Source organism: Antechinus flavipes, chromosome 1 (genome assembly GCF_016432865.1).
Source record: "Antechinus flavipes isolate AdamAnt ecotype Samford, QLD, Australia chromosome 1, AdamAnt_v2, whole genome shotgun sequence".
NCBI classification, from domain to species: domain Eukaryota; kingdom Metazoa; phylum Chordata; class Mammalia; order Dasyuromorphia; family Dasyuridae; genus Antechinus; species Antechinus flavipes.
In genome coordinates, this window is record NC_067398.1 from 395,604,812 (window position 1) to 395,619,865 (window position 15,054).

The window sequence follows — 15,054 nt, forward strand, 5'->3', positions numbered from 1 at the left end:
AGAAATTACATAGTACAGCCCACTTATTAAATGAAGAAAATTGGACTTATGGTCATGGATTTTTTTCACTCATACAGAAAGTTAATGACAGATGCAGAACTAGAATCCTAACCCTTGAACTTCCAAACATTTTCACAAATATGTTACATTCAGACCTGTTCCTTGAAAAATATACTAAGATAGACTCAAAGATTATTATAAAGCCATCAGTCCATGGCTATTTCAAAAACAGTTTGTGCTTCCTGTAATCTAGAAATAGCAAATATATAGGTATCTATATCTATTTATCCATCCATCTACCTATGTAGAGAAAAATATTGCAACAGTACTTTTTGGCTCCTGGATTTCAGAAAGCATTAGGAGAGTGAATTGTGGGAGTACAAAGGAGATAGAAAGAAGGAAATTATGAAACACATTAACTATATTTATTTCTGATGGCTATATAATCCAAAATAAATGTAATTTGTTAGAAAAGATTTAATTATTAAAAGATACCTTCTAAGCTTCAAAGATTAGGAAAAAATTACAATGAAAGTTTTAATGACTCAAAGAATAATGACTGCAAAATATCAATAGGTAACATCTTGTCACAAAGTGAATTTTTGGTCAATATTATTGCTATTGTTGTTGGTTTGTTTTGTTCTTTCCCCCGTCCCCTGCCCAGCATTTGGGATACAGTTTTTTCCCAAACTTTCATACAAGTTCTGATTGTTTTCAATTCCTATTATAATAGTTTCTATCTATGTGGGACTGGAGAAGTATATAAAGTACTTTGCACATATTTTTCAATTAAGTCCCTAAAAAACTAAATTGTTAACTTTTTTATTAGCTTATCATTGGCTCTTTATTATCAATACATGTATAATTCTATCAGTGCAAAGTTAACTGAATATATTAAACACGAACTTAGGAGATGGTGATCCCATTGGGACAGCAATTTATTTCCCAAATACTTATTTAATTTATACAAAGATACATGAAAGAGAGGACAATAGATTTAGTAAAGCTCCCTTAATTCAAATTCAGTTAAGGAAAGGAAAAGAGACAGCTGTTTGGGGGAAGGGAGCAATTAAACAACACTGAAATTGGCAAATATATCAGTTTCAACTCAATGAGCACATGTTCTTACTGACAACTAAAGGCAATAAATTCCTGTATCAAATTTTTATTTTAGTTAAGGTTCATATTGTCTGAAAAAAAAATGATTACCATACATTGACAATAAAGCAACTGATAAGAGCTCAGGATCTAATAGTAACCAAAACACCAGCTACATATATTATTCTGAGTTTAAATCCAAACTGTAGCATGAAAGCAGCATAAGAAATTCACATCAAGCACAGAAGGCAAATGTCTGGACCTGGACATTTATTGCTATATTGATATTTGTAAGTTTTTTCTAAAAAAGCAAAATGTTCCTTATGGACTAACCATTGAACAGTGGTCCTTTCCAACCACTGGAATATGTGTATTTCTTCATTACAATTGCCATATGTTAAATCACATTGAAAATCAATAGCATATGACACATTTATTGTATAATTTTAGAGTGATGAATGGCTCACCATTCACAACCACCATATATTACTATAAAATTTCAGTTCTTTGCCGTCTATTGGACAAACAATACAAGTTTGATTCACATTTCTTCCCTTTGCATTTTTCAACTGTTATTCATTTACACTTGGCCTCTAGGTAATTGTGTGACTTCAACTTCCAAAATTCATAATCCACTACCCTTTATCAAAGCAGAAATTCATCACAGCTTTGAAAGGAGTATAACTATGACAGCAAGGGGTATTGATAAACTGGCAGCACTCAGCTGGTACCTTAGCTTCTCTGTCATTTAAGTCTTTTAGGAGGGGAAGAAGAGTAAGAAAAAATGAAAGCAGACTAAAGGATTCATGGATTGTCATTTATGAAGTAGATGTCATGAATTCATGCCATAACTAAAATATAAATACAAGTGCATTTCTAAACAAATAACACTGTGCACCTCCATTTATCCAATACTCTATGATTGTCAGGCTGCATTTGTTGCTGATCTACAGAAACTGTCTCTTCTTGTTTCCAGAAAAAAAGAAAAGAAATATGAGACTAGAACACAGCATATTTTACCTTTCACATCTGTGGAGGAGGAAGAAATTTGTGACCAAAGAAGAACTAGAGATCATTATTTATCACAAAATAGATAATTTTGATTATATTAAGTTAAAAAGGTTTTGTACAAATAAAACTAATGCAGACAAGATTAGAAGGGAAAACATTTTTATATTCAAAGGTTATGATAAAGGCCTCAATTCTAAAATGTATAATAGTTCAAGCCGTTCTCCAATTGATAAAAGGTCAAAGGAAATGAACAGACAATTTTTAGATGAAGAAATTGAAACTATTTGTAGTCATATGAAAAGGTTCTCTAAATCACAACTGATTAGAGAAAAGCACATTAAGACAGCTCTGAGATACCATTACACACCTGTCAGATTGGCTAAATTGACAGGAAACGATAATGACCAATGTTGGAGGGGATGTGGGAAAACTGGGACACTGATACATTGTTGGTGAAACTGTGAACAGATCCAACCATTCTAGAGAGCAATTTAGAATTATGCTCAGAAAATTATCAAACTGTGCATACCCTTTGACCCAGCAGTATTATTACTGCGCTTATATCCCAAAGAAATCTTAAAGGAGGGAAAGGGACCCATGTGTGCAAAAATGTTTGTGGCAGCCCTGTTTGTAGTGGCAAGAAACTGGAAACTGAGTGGAAGCTCATCAGTTGAAGAATGGTTGAATAAATTGTGGTATATGAATGTTATGGAATATTATTGTTCTGTAAGACACAACCACGAGGATGATTTCAAAGAGGCCTGAAGAGACTTACATGAATTGATGCTGAGAGAAATAAGCCGAACCAGAGATCATTATACAAGGCAACAAGAAGACTATATAATGATCAATTCTGATGGACGTGGCTCTCTTCAGTAATGAGATGTTCAGTGATGAAGAGAGCCATCTAAACCCAGAGAGAAGACTGTGGGAACTGAATGTGGACCACAACATAACATTCTCACTCTCTCTTGTTGTTTGCTTACATTTTGTTTTCTTTCTCAGTCTTTTTTCTTCCTTCATGATCTGATTTTTCTTGTGCAGCAAGATAACTGTATAAATATGTATACACACATTGGATTTAAAATATATTTTAACATATCTAACATGTATTAGACTACCTGCCAACTAGGGGACGAGGTGGGGGGAAGGAAGGGAAAATTTGGAACTAAAGGTTTTGCAAGGGTCAGTGTTGAAAATTTACCCATGCATATGTTTTGTAAATAAAAATCTACACACACACAATGAAATAGCACCACAAGGACATATTAATAAGAATGATAACTACCTTGAAAATATGTAACACCTCACTGCCTACCTCAACGAAGAAATCAAACAAGTTTCATCATTGCAGGTTCTAAAAGGAATTAATAGAGGCTTAAGCAAAATCATGTAACCGAATGTCATATGCAAGCATAAAATAGAGTCAGTTTTCCTAGTGAATGGAGAACTAGCCTTGGAATAAGAAAGTTCATGGCCTAGATGTGTGACCCTGGCAAGTCACTTTATCTCCAGTGGTCTTGAGCAATTCTCTAGCATTATAAAATACAGAGTTGGAGAGCAAGTGTTGATTGGTCTCAGAAAAATAATTTCACACTTAAATGTAGTGCACCAGTGAAACCATAGGTCCAATTATTTTTAATGAGTTTCATTAAGTTAAAGGAAAGGGTTAAGTGTATTAGTGGGGTGAACAGAAATTAAAACTCTCAGATTGTATCAGTCAGCATGTGCCCAAAGTTCTAATTAGCCTAATTTGTTTGAGGAGTTCTCAAATAGGTAAAAATTCAGAAAATATTCCAATGAAAGAACCTTTTATAATGTACAATATAATGGCAATGACTTGTTCCATTCCCATTCACCCCTGAATAACCACTTCTAGAATAAAGACATATAGTTATTTAAAAGGAGCGCAATGAATGAGCAAAAATGATTGAGAATGAAGGCCGTTGTTTTCACAAAGTATAAAAAATAGGTAGTTTTTTTTAATGGTTAAGAGACTACCATCTCTGCTAAAGCAAGAGGCCTTTCTTCCAAGAAGGGATAATAAAGGTGCTTGAAGATATCCTTCTCCTCTTTCCAAAGTGCCAAATGAAGTGGTCCTTAAAATTGAATCAAAACAAAGAAGATAAAGGATCTGGAGAGGCAGTGTCAGGATGAAGAAGCATAGATAGGCTTTGATCATTACCATTAAAAGAATGTCTCTGTTATATTATAAACCCTTTAAAGATGTTCAGAAGTTGGAGAATAGAAGAATGCAACAGAGATGAAAAGGAGAGAAAGAAGACCATTATGTGAACGATGCAATAGTTATTAAGTTTATCTTGTAGATCAAAGGCTCATTCTTATTTTTTCTATGTCATGGGCTCCCCTTTGGCAATACTAGTGAAGTCTGTGGTATCCTCAGAAGAATGATTTAAAATTCATAAAATAGAATAGCATTGCAAAGAAAATCAATCATATTGCAATACACTAATTAAACATTGTTGTTGTTTTTTAACTTCATAGACTACAATTTAATTTGGACCTTGAAGAGAAAATAATTGGGTTCAAATGAAGGAAAAATAGACACACTCATACTTTTAGGATAATTTCTTAAGAAGGAAGGGAAAAAGAAAGAAGAGACAACTAATGGTGATTAGTGACTTCCTGATGAAAATTACTGAAAAATCTATCTGTTGAATTTAGCATCAAAACAGAATCATTATCTTTTCCTCTAAACTTATCAATTTTCTTAACTTCCTCATATCTATCAAGACCATCAATAACTTTTAGTCACCCACATTTGTAAACTTGGTGTCATCCTACATTATCCCCTTATCTTACTTTTCCAAGTGGTTGAAAAATCCTAATAATTCTACCTCCAAATACCTATGCACAAAATTGTTTCTTTCCACTCCCAAGTCCATAACCCCAGTTCAAGACTTCTTCATCACCTCAAATCCATGGAACAACAGAATGAATTATATCTTAAAAGGCTTGCTTTGATTCTGTGTCTATGCTTGAATAGTAGGTACATTAGAAAATAAACAGGGTATTTCAGCCTTATTTCAGTGTTCCCTCATACCTCCTCCCAAAAAAGACTTATTAAGCATTATTTTTCTTTAAGCATTCTATGTTGCAGACTTAAGGCATATATATATATATATACACACACACATTTGTGTGTGTGTGTGTGTGTGTGTGTGTGTGTGTGTGTGTGTGTGTATACGTGTGACTAGAAATGTATCCTACTGTACTCTTCTATCATATCTATCTGGAGTAGTGAATTAATTCTGATTAAATTTTAGAAAAAACTTTTGATAAATTTAGAAACATCCAAACATACAGAGGACAGCAACTAAGATAATGAAGCTTTTGAAGATTATTCATCCAAGGACAAAATAAAGGACATAGAGATATATGTCCAAGGCAGGAAAAAAGAAAGTGTGAAGAAATAGTTCATTTTCTTCAAGTCTTTTTTAACAGCAAGCATGTAGAAGATAGCATCAACATTTCCTACAAAGCCTCAGCTCAATTTGTGGGAATTTCAGAGACAAATTTCATATTAATGCAAAGGACAAAATCCTCACCGGGAGGAGATGCTGAATGACAACTTCTTAGATACTATGCGCTGGGGAATTTTTTGGTCATGGTTTGCAGATTGGAATAGATGGCTTCTGGGATCCATCCCTTTCAACTCTAAAACTGCATGATTCTTTATGAGTATTCATGTGAGTGTGGATAGATATTAAAGTTCTGAAATTTAGATTTTTTTCTGAAAAGCAAAATTACTTGTCCTTCTACTAGTAAAACTCTGTGGGCACCTATTATTATTTTAGGATAGAGAATGACCACCCACACTCTCATTGCTCTAAAAAGTACTTCAAAGTTTTCCTGGCTGGAAATCAAATCTTTTTGACCTTTTTTAATATTGCTTTCCTCCCTCTATACACAAAGAAAATCATTTAAACATGTCAAATGCTGATTCACTCTCAGCATTATTATTTCAATTTCCTAATATCAACTAAAGAACTATGTACATATGGATAAAGCATACCATCATTGTATATTCAACAACATTTATTGATGTTCTAACTAGAGAAAATGATGACTATTATGTATCATAATTCATGAAGATGCTTGTCTTGTTTCATGCATGATTCTACTTCTGAAAGGATCTTCTTTGATATCAGAACTTTGCCACTCCTAAACTTTCTAATAAGTCTCCTAAGATGACTATTATTATAGCCATCAAATGCTAACGTTGAAATATTGGACAATCAAGTTTAATCTAGGCTCAAAACAAAAAGAACCAACATACTGGCAATGTACGTAGAATTTTAAAGTTTTGTTAGTTCTACCAACTCATGTAATAAGAATAAATACTTTTTTGCATACACTCTGATCCTGACTTCTTTGTCGATGAGAAGGGTCTGTAGTTTTTAAATTAATTTATTGATTTTACTGATTATTTTTTCCTTTTTTCCCTTTAAATTATTTTACAAGGGATGGTTCTCTGAGAGAAGGAAGAAGAAAAGGACTAATGGAAAAATCTAGTCAGGTAAAAACAAAACATAATATGAATTTATTTTAAAAAGAATTAGCATTTCTCACCTCTTCAGTAAATCATTATTAACATCTACCTTACCTACTTAAAAACTTGCTAGTGCCTTTTTCATTTATCTTTATCACTCTAAAATCCAGCCCTTGTCAGCAATTCTGTCTTCCTTCTTAAACTTTCATCTATTTCCAGCTCAGCTCTGTACCTTTTCTAGACTCATCTCATCACTGCCTTTCCTTTCACTAGTCACTCCCATTGCTCTCTGGGGTGTAACTGTTCTACTGTCTGTAAACTGCCTTACACTCTTTAGAACTTCTTGCTTATATCCTCACTTTAATGCAGTCTCAGATAGAAAGATTTACAGCCAAATAATCCCAGGCTGTAGAAATGCCTCTTTAACAAAGAGTAGAGGAATATATCTGATGGCTTCCTATTCCTTACTGCTAAAAGTTCAAGAGCTTCCACATCTTTCTACCATCTTTTTTTTTCTGCTTCTGTGTTTTCTGCCTGTAAGGATCACTTTTTTTCTAGAATGTCTTGCCTTTTGAGCCTGAATGCCATTCTTATAATGGTTTTCTTCCTCTTGGTAATCTTTTAATTTCTTAAATTTTAAATTCTTTTAAATACACAGAAGCCCAATTCAAATGTTAGTTTTCTCAAAAATTCCTAAGTCTTCCCTAAAACCATTGATCTTAAGATTCCCTAACCCAATTGTATAGAAAGCTCTTTGTTCTACATTTCTTAAGTATATTTAGTATTGCATGCTAGTTTTATCTTCCCAGAAATAGGTATGGCAGCTAAGTGGGTAGAATTGGGCCTGGAGTCAAGAAGATTCCTTTTCCTATGTTCAAATCTTGGCTATGTAACCCTGAGCAAGTCATTTAACCCTGTTTGCCTTAGTTATTCATCTGTAAAATGAGATAGAGAAAAAAGAAAGCAAACCATTCCACTATTTTTGCCAAGAAAATCCAAAAATACAAAAAGTTGTACTTCATTAAAAAATGACTAAATAACAAAGGGATAGAGATCATGTCAGTCAACAAGCATTCATTAAATATGTGTTTATATGCTAGGCACTAGACTAAATGCTGGGGGTATAAAGAAATAGGGATAACAGTCCCTACTCCCAAGAACTCACATTTTAATAAAATATAAATCATGAAATTACTAGCAACAAGAAACACATAGAGTAGATGGGAGGTAAAATCAGAAGCAAAGGAGGGACATTTGTCAGAGTTAAGGACAAAGAAATGGAAAAGGTGATATTTCAGGTGAGTGAAGAAATAAAGTGAGATACAAATAAGGGGATGTGGAGAGACTACATTTCAGACAAAAGAAACAAATTCAAAGGCGTGGAGATGAAAGAGAGAGTGCCCATGGAACAAGAAATAAGCCAGTGAAGCTAAATCATAGAAAGTGCAGAGAGGAAAAAAAGGAAAAAAAGGAATAGAAAGAGGAATGGTCAAAGTAGTGAAAAGCTTTAAATGCCAAATGATTGCCTTTAGAACCAAACTTTATGTTTGTCTTAGAGCTGTGTTGCATAGTACCCAATAAACTATAAGTGCATAATAAATGTTTTTTACATTGATGCCATAATATCCCTGATATTTCCTGAATCAGAAGTAGCAATTCAATTCCATTTATTTAATAATATTTACAGACAATTTCAAATCATTATGGTAATCACAATAAGTAAAACAAAAATGAATGAAATGCAGTAGCTGTCCGCTATATTTTACTCAGGCCTTTCCAACTTCTTTGCATTTTAATTACTTGCATACATCTTAAAGTATCTTCTAGACTATAAGTGCCTTGAATGTGGGGAGTCTTACATTTATATCACTACAGATAGCCAGAAAGATATCTTAGGAACAATCTATGTCCACAAAATAAATATCTATCAAATTAATTTTAAATTGCAACTGGATATAAAATAGAATTCAGATGACATGAGTCTAAAGAGCCTAACAATAAATAACTGATTGAATTTTGGTAGCTTATTCATTTATCTTTACTGGGTCACAACTTTGTCATTTCAAAATAAAGTAATTTCACTAGGGTTAAAATTCTAAAATTAATAGCATCTGACAAATAAAGATTAATAAAAAATGTGTGTACAAGTTTCTTCTTGACCAATATAAATACAATATGTAATTTGAAAAAATATACACCAGTGTGAGCAGCCCTTTTGAAATTATAGTCTAAATAATTAATTAATATATCATTATTTAAATTATACAGTAGAATCCAAAGAGGATATAGTTACACACTAATGTTATGACCTATTAGGGAGGTTTATTGCTAATATAAAATGACTCAATTTATTTTTAAAGTTTAATGTCATATTAATAAAAGGAAGCAATTTAAATTAATATATTCCAATAGTTTCTTTGTGAATAGCTACTAAGAATTTATAAATGCATTTTGCTAATACATACATTGAAAGACAGAAAATCAAGGAACAACTTTTCCCAGGCCCATCAGAAGTGTTATGGAATGAATTATATAATTAACATTTTATCATCATAAACAAGAAATGATACTTATCCCTAAAGACACAGAAAGTAAGGGAGCAAGTCATGTAAAAATTTGCTCCTGTTCCCATTTTTGTAGATAGATAAAACCAAACTACAAATTAAAAAAAAAAAAAAAGCCTTCCTTAGCCAATCCCAAACAAATAATAAAAGAGATTTAACAGTCTTCTGTTTGGAAATTGTAGAGGCACAGGTGGTAAATTAGAACATTCATTTTAGTTTTTGTGCTTGTTCTAACTGTTGTGAGTGAGAAACAGGCTGTGAATTCTCTTTCCCTCAGTAAAAAGCAACATAAAGATAGATCTTGAGCAATTTCCCAAAATAACATTACAAGAGATATCCAAGCTGGATTAGCTCCAGACCTTTTGTGTTCTTGGGGGAAGGGGGAGTACACTGCAAGATTTGACTACTGGTACTTCACTGTATGCTTCCAGATGTACAAATGTTGCTTTTTACCAGCTGCACTTTTTTTCTCAAAAAATATAAAAGCCTGATTCTTATAAAGTAACCACAATGATCAAAGCAAGGAGTGTGGGGGGAACAGAGTAAAATGTGGGGTCCATTATTATGGCAGAATTAAGTAGACATCTGAAGTATAGAATGTTAAATCTCTTCTGTTGCTATACATTTCAATATATTCCTTCAATGCATCAGAAACTATAATATAGAATAAAATAATCTAATAATGCAATGAGACACAAAAAAGCCTTTTCATGGATGAGCAATAAAAATCCTGCTTAGAAAATGACAAGACATTATTTGAATACAAATCTGTTTTCCTCAAATGCTTTATTTTATTGAATAATAATGAATTCTTAATGATTATTTAAACAGAAAGAAGAAACGATATGGATAATCCCAAAGTTATTATTCCAAATTTAACCCAAACTATTTAAGATGAACATTTTGGATAATTTCTTAAAAGTAATTTAGTTTTTTTTTTTTCCATGTGCTTTGAAATGAGAATTTGATGTTATAGGAATTCACTTGAAATAAAAATATGAATGGATAAACAGTGGGAAGATCTACCTGTAGGGAATGTTCTTCTGCTCTATTTCTTTTTTCTTTGCTACATGCTCTGCCAGAAATCTCAGAAGCAAACCTAGGAACTTATAGGGCTTTGATAAGAAAAGAGTCACCAACTACATTTCTTCCACAGAGATGAAGGACCAAGAGGCCTTTAACCATTTGCCCTACCTCTATAATGTGAAAATCCTTCACATTATTATTAAAACCTAATGATCAGCCTGAAAGATTCAAGTATCTTGACCTCTACTCTGCCTATCTCTTAAAGGAGTCTCAGACTTTTTATCTGCCCTGCAACTGAAGTTTCTTTTATGTATTGTCTCTGCAATTATAGTGTGAACTCCTGGAAAGCAAGGGATGTTTCCTTTTTCTATTTGTATCCCAAGCATTCTGAAAATATTAAATTTTGCTTTAATTCATTCATGAAGTCACATTGAGGGGAGGGAGACAGAAAAAGAAAGAAAAAATTATTTATTTTTAATACATATTACTTTATGAATCATGTTGGGAGAGAAAAATCAGAACAAAAGGGAAAAACCATGGGAGAGATTTTTTAAAATACACAAAAAAGAAGTGAACAAAGCATATGTCGGTTTGCATTCAATTTCCTTAGTTCTTTTTCTGGATGCAAATGGCATTTTCTGTCCAAATTCTACTGGGATTGCTTTGGATCACTGAACTACTGAGAAGAATTAAGTCTTTCAAAGCTGACCATCACACATTCTTGCTATTATTGTGTACAATGTATTCCTGGTTCTACTTGTTTCACAAAGCATCAGTTGATGTAAATATTTCCAGGCCTTTCTAAAATGCTTGTTCATCATTTTTTAGAACAATAATATTATACTATCTTCACATACTACAACTTGTTCAACTATTCCCCAATTGATGGGCATCTACTTATTTTCCAATTCTTTCTTACCACAACAAGAGCTCTACAAACACTTTTGCACATGTGGAGCTTTTTCCCTGCTTTATGATTTCCTTGGGATACAGACCAAGTAATGGCACTGCTGGGTCAAATGGTATGCACAGTTTTATAGTCCTTTGGGCATATTTCCAGATTGCTATCTAGAATTTGTGGACCATTTCATAATTCTACCAACAATGCATTAGTGTCCCAGTTTCCTCATATCTCCTCCAGCATTTGTTATTATCTTTTTCTGTCCTGTCCTGGTGAGAGTAGTACCTCGAGTTATTTTATTAGCATTTCTCTAATCACTTATGATTTAGGGCATTTTTTCATATAACTATAGATGAATTTCATTTCATCATCTGAAAATTGTCTATTCATAACCTTTGACGTATTTATCAATTGGGGAATGACTTGTATTTTTATAAATTTGATACAGTTCTTCATATGTTTTAGCAAATGAGACTTTTAGCAGAAACACTGGTTGTAAAGATTTTTTCCCAGCTTTATACTTCCCTTTTACTCTTGTTTCTGTTGGTTTTGTTTATATATATATATATATAAACTTTTTAATTTAATGTAATCAAAGTTATCCATTTTATCTTTCATAATGTTCTCTAGTTCTTCTTTGGTCATAAATTCTTTCCTTCTCCAAAGATCTGCTCTACTAATTTGTTTATGGTATTATCTTTTATGCCTGAATAATGTACCCATTTTGACCTTATTTTGCTATGGGTTGTGAGACATAGATCTGTGCCAAGTTTCTGAAATATTATTCTTCAGTTTTCTCAGTAATTTTTGACAAATGGTGGGTTCTCGTTCCAGAAGCTAAAATTTTGGAGTTTATCAAATATTAGATTATTATATGTCTTGATCATTGTGTTATGTGTAACTAATCTAATCTACTAATCCATCACTCTATTTTTTAGCCAGTACCAAATGGTTTTGATGAATGTGCTTTGTAATATAGTTTTAGGTTTGAAACTGCTAAGCCACCATCCTTTGTATTTTTTTTCCCATTAATTCTCTTGATATTCTTGAACTTTTGTTCTTCCAGATGGATATTATTATTATTTTTTCTAATTCTATAAAATAGTTTTTTAGCAGTTTGACTGGCATGGTACTGAAAATAGTACATCAATTTAGGCAGAATTGTCATTGTTATTATATGATCTCAGCTTACCCATAAACAATTGATATTTTTCTAATTATTTAAATCTGACTTTTTGTGTGAGAAGTGTTTTGTAATTGTGTTCATATAGTTCTTGAGTTTTTTTGGGAAGGTAAACCGCCCCCTCCCTCCCCAAGCATTTTATTTTTTCTACAGTTATTTTAATGGAATTTCTCTTTCTATATCTTGCTGATGGGCTTTGTCAGTACTATACAGAAATGCTGATGATGTGTGTGGGTTTATTTTATATCCTGCAACTTTGCTAACGCAATTTGTTTTCAGTAGGTAAATATCTGTTCTGATGATCATTTCTCATCTTTAAACAAAAGACTTACATGACTTGAAAATTTTTAGCATTTTTTATCTCGTCTTTCTGAATTGTTTTGGATCATTGCATTGTTCAGAATAGTAAAGAATTGTGTACCATGTTCTCCTGTTCCTGCTCACTTCATTTTGCATCAGTTCTTATATGTCTTACCAGATTTTTCTGAAAGGATCTTGCTTATCATTTTTTACAACATATAGCATTCTATTAAAATCACATGTCACAACTCGTTTAGGCATTCTTCAGACAACTTTCAAACAGATAAAGGTTGAACACTTGCAAATATTAATTGGTAGGCAGTTTGATAATGGAAAATTATCTCTTGCAATGAAATAAACTGGGGGACCAAAGGTACAGAGGTATTATATCAATAAATGTGTGGACTATAGTGGATAACTTCACAATTTAAAAAATGCTATGCATAATTCCTTCAAACATATCAATAAAAACAAAACTATTTTCTTGAAAATCTTCCCATTGGTCCTCATGTTCATAAAAGTAAAAATTCCAGTGTTTCAGCTATTTTCTCATATCCTATACTGCAAGCAAATAATCATTTAGGCCAAATATACTAGAGTTAACATATACTAAAAGTCTATTTGAAATCACTGTTAGAATCAGTCTGTTTTTAACAATGTTTTCACAACTTTAGCCATAGTTTTAAAAAATTCATATCACAGTCAGTTCAAAGATAAAGTTGTAAAACAAATTACAAGAACTATGTGATTAATTTTAACATAGAATATTAGGACAGTTGGCTTTGTTATTGTTGTATCTGACTTAAACTTTTTCTTCTGTTAGGAAAAAAAATTAGCAGAGCCTGAGTTTGAAGAGATTAAGGAGGTTGTCTAATTCAATCCCATATGTAAAAAGAAGAGATTAAAGGAAAAAAGAAAGGAAAAAACCTGCCTCATTACTGCCTATATACATTGTGCAAGGTAACATGCTTTTTAGTTGGGATTAATTTTAAAATCAATATGAATAAATGATAGAGCTTGTGCAAGTTTTCAATTTAACAATATTTTCAAAAGCAAATGGAGAAACAAGCTTTTTAATTATTTCTCAGAGTCTTATTACTAGGTTTACAGGCCCTAAGAACTACAAGCAACAATTCAAAAGAAGATAGTGAGCTGGATATCCATATTTAGTTCTATAACCTTTTTTTCTACCATTCTTTTACAAGCTTGGGATACCCCTTTAATTATCATAACAATAGGAAAGAAATTGTATCTCTTTTTTTGTCATATAGAAGAGATTTCATAACAAAATCTTAACAAGATATCTCCTACCACGAAAAAAAAAATCTAACATAAAAACAGAAAGTTCCAATTTCCTAGAAACTTGCTGAATACCATTTACCTTTACCTTTTATTAATGACAAAGATAAATCAGAGTTATACAAGTGAGCCAGTGACAGATACACTTGCCACGGGTCAAAAGCTAATCTAGACTTAAAACTGGTTCTATGACTACATCATCAGGGGCAGCTAAGAGAAAGAAAATACCTGCCAACCCCATTGTAGTTTTGAAACTTCTCTATCCCTTGATTGATGGCTTATATACAACTGTTTCCATCACATCAAGCAAGTGAATTAATTGAAGCAGACAAGAGAGGAGATAAAAAATATGTTCCCCCTACCTGGATAAGTGACAAATCCTCAAGCTGCAACCTGAAGAGGTAATTTCTGCAAAATACAAAAATGGACAAAGACAATTAAAACCTTTATTTTGAATTGATGCATAAAATAAAACCTAGTCAAATCAGAAAGGAAAACACATATCTAATCTTAATGCTAAAAATGTACAAATTTGAGCTCTACTTTTTTTTTGTAAAACACACAGGAAGAAAACTATTGATTCACAACATATTTCTAAATGGCTAAAACATACTATATATATATATCATACATATATATTATATATGCAAAAGAAAATTAATATCATATTAAAAACAGGTATATAATTTTAAAATTTGTCAAAGACTCCATGACACTGTTCTTTGGAAAGTTAGTAATCTTTGTTCTAAATAATTAGCTTCTCTTGTCATATAGTCATTATTACAATTCAGAACCTCTAGATTAAATGATTGTCAAAGCTCGACAATTTTTTATTTTCTAAATAGTCAGTGTTACAAAGTTAACTCATTTTAATGGGGGAGAAACATGAAAACAACTATTTATGTACAAAATATATACAGGAAACAAATCTGGAAATAATCTCAAAGAAAAGCATTATTACCATTAGGGGGTGGGAGTGGGGGTGGGGGAGAAAGGCCTTAATATCCTCAAAACTGTACCAAATCTAATACAAACTGCTTCTATATATATATATATATATATATATATACACACTAAACTTGGTATGGGGCTCTCCTGCTGCCTGAAGCTGATGGATACCATACTGTTTGATGGCAATAAATATTTATTTATTTATTTT

At 32.2% G+C, this 15,054-nt stretch overlaps 1 protein-coding gene across 2 annotated transcripts in view; it reads right to left on the reverse strand.

Moving 5' to 3' along the window:
- The window catches only part of SEMA5A (semaphorin 5A), a 548,675-nt gene that overhangs the window by 374,083 nt on the left and 159,538 nt on the right, over positions 1 to 15,054 (reverse strand). For both annotated transcript variants that reach the window (XM_051969840.1, XM_051969839.1), the window contains exon 4: positions 14,258 to 14,303. In XM_051969840.1, coding sequence (XP_051825800.1) covers positions 14,258 to 14,303 — 46 coding nt within the window. The remainder of the gene's footprint in view (positions 1 to 14,257; positions 14,304 to 15,054) is intronic.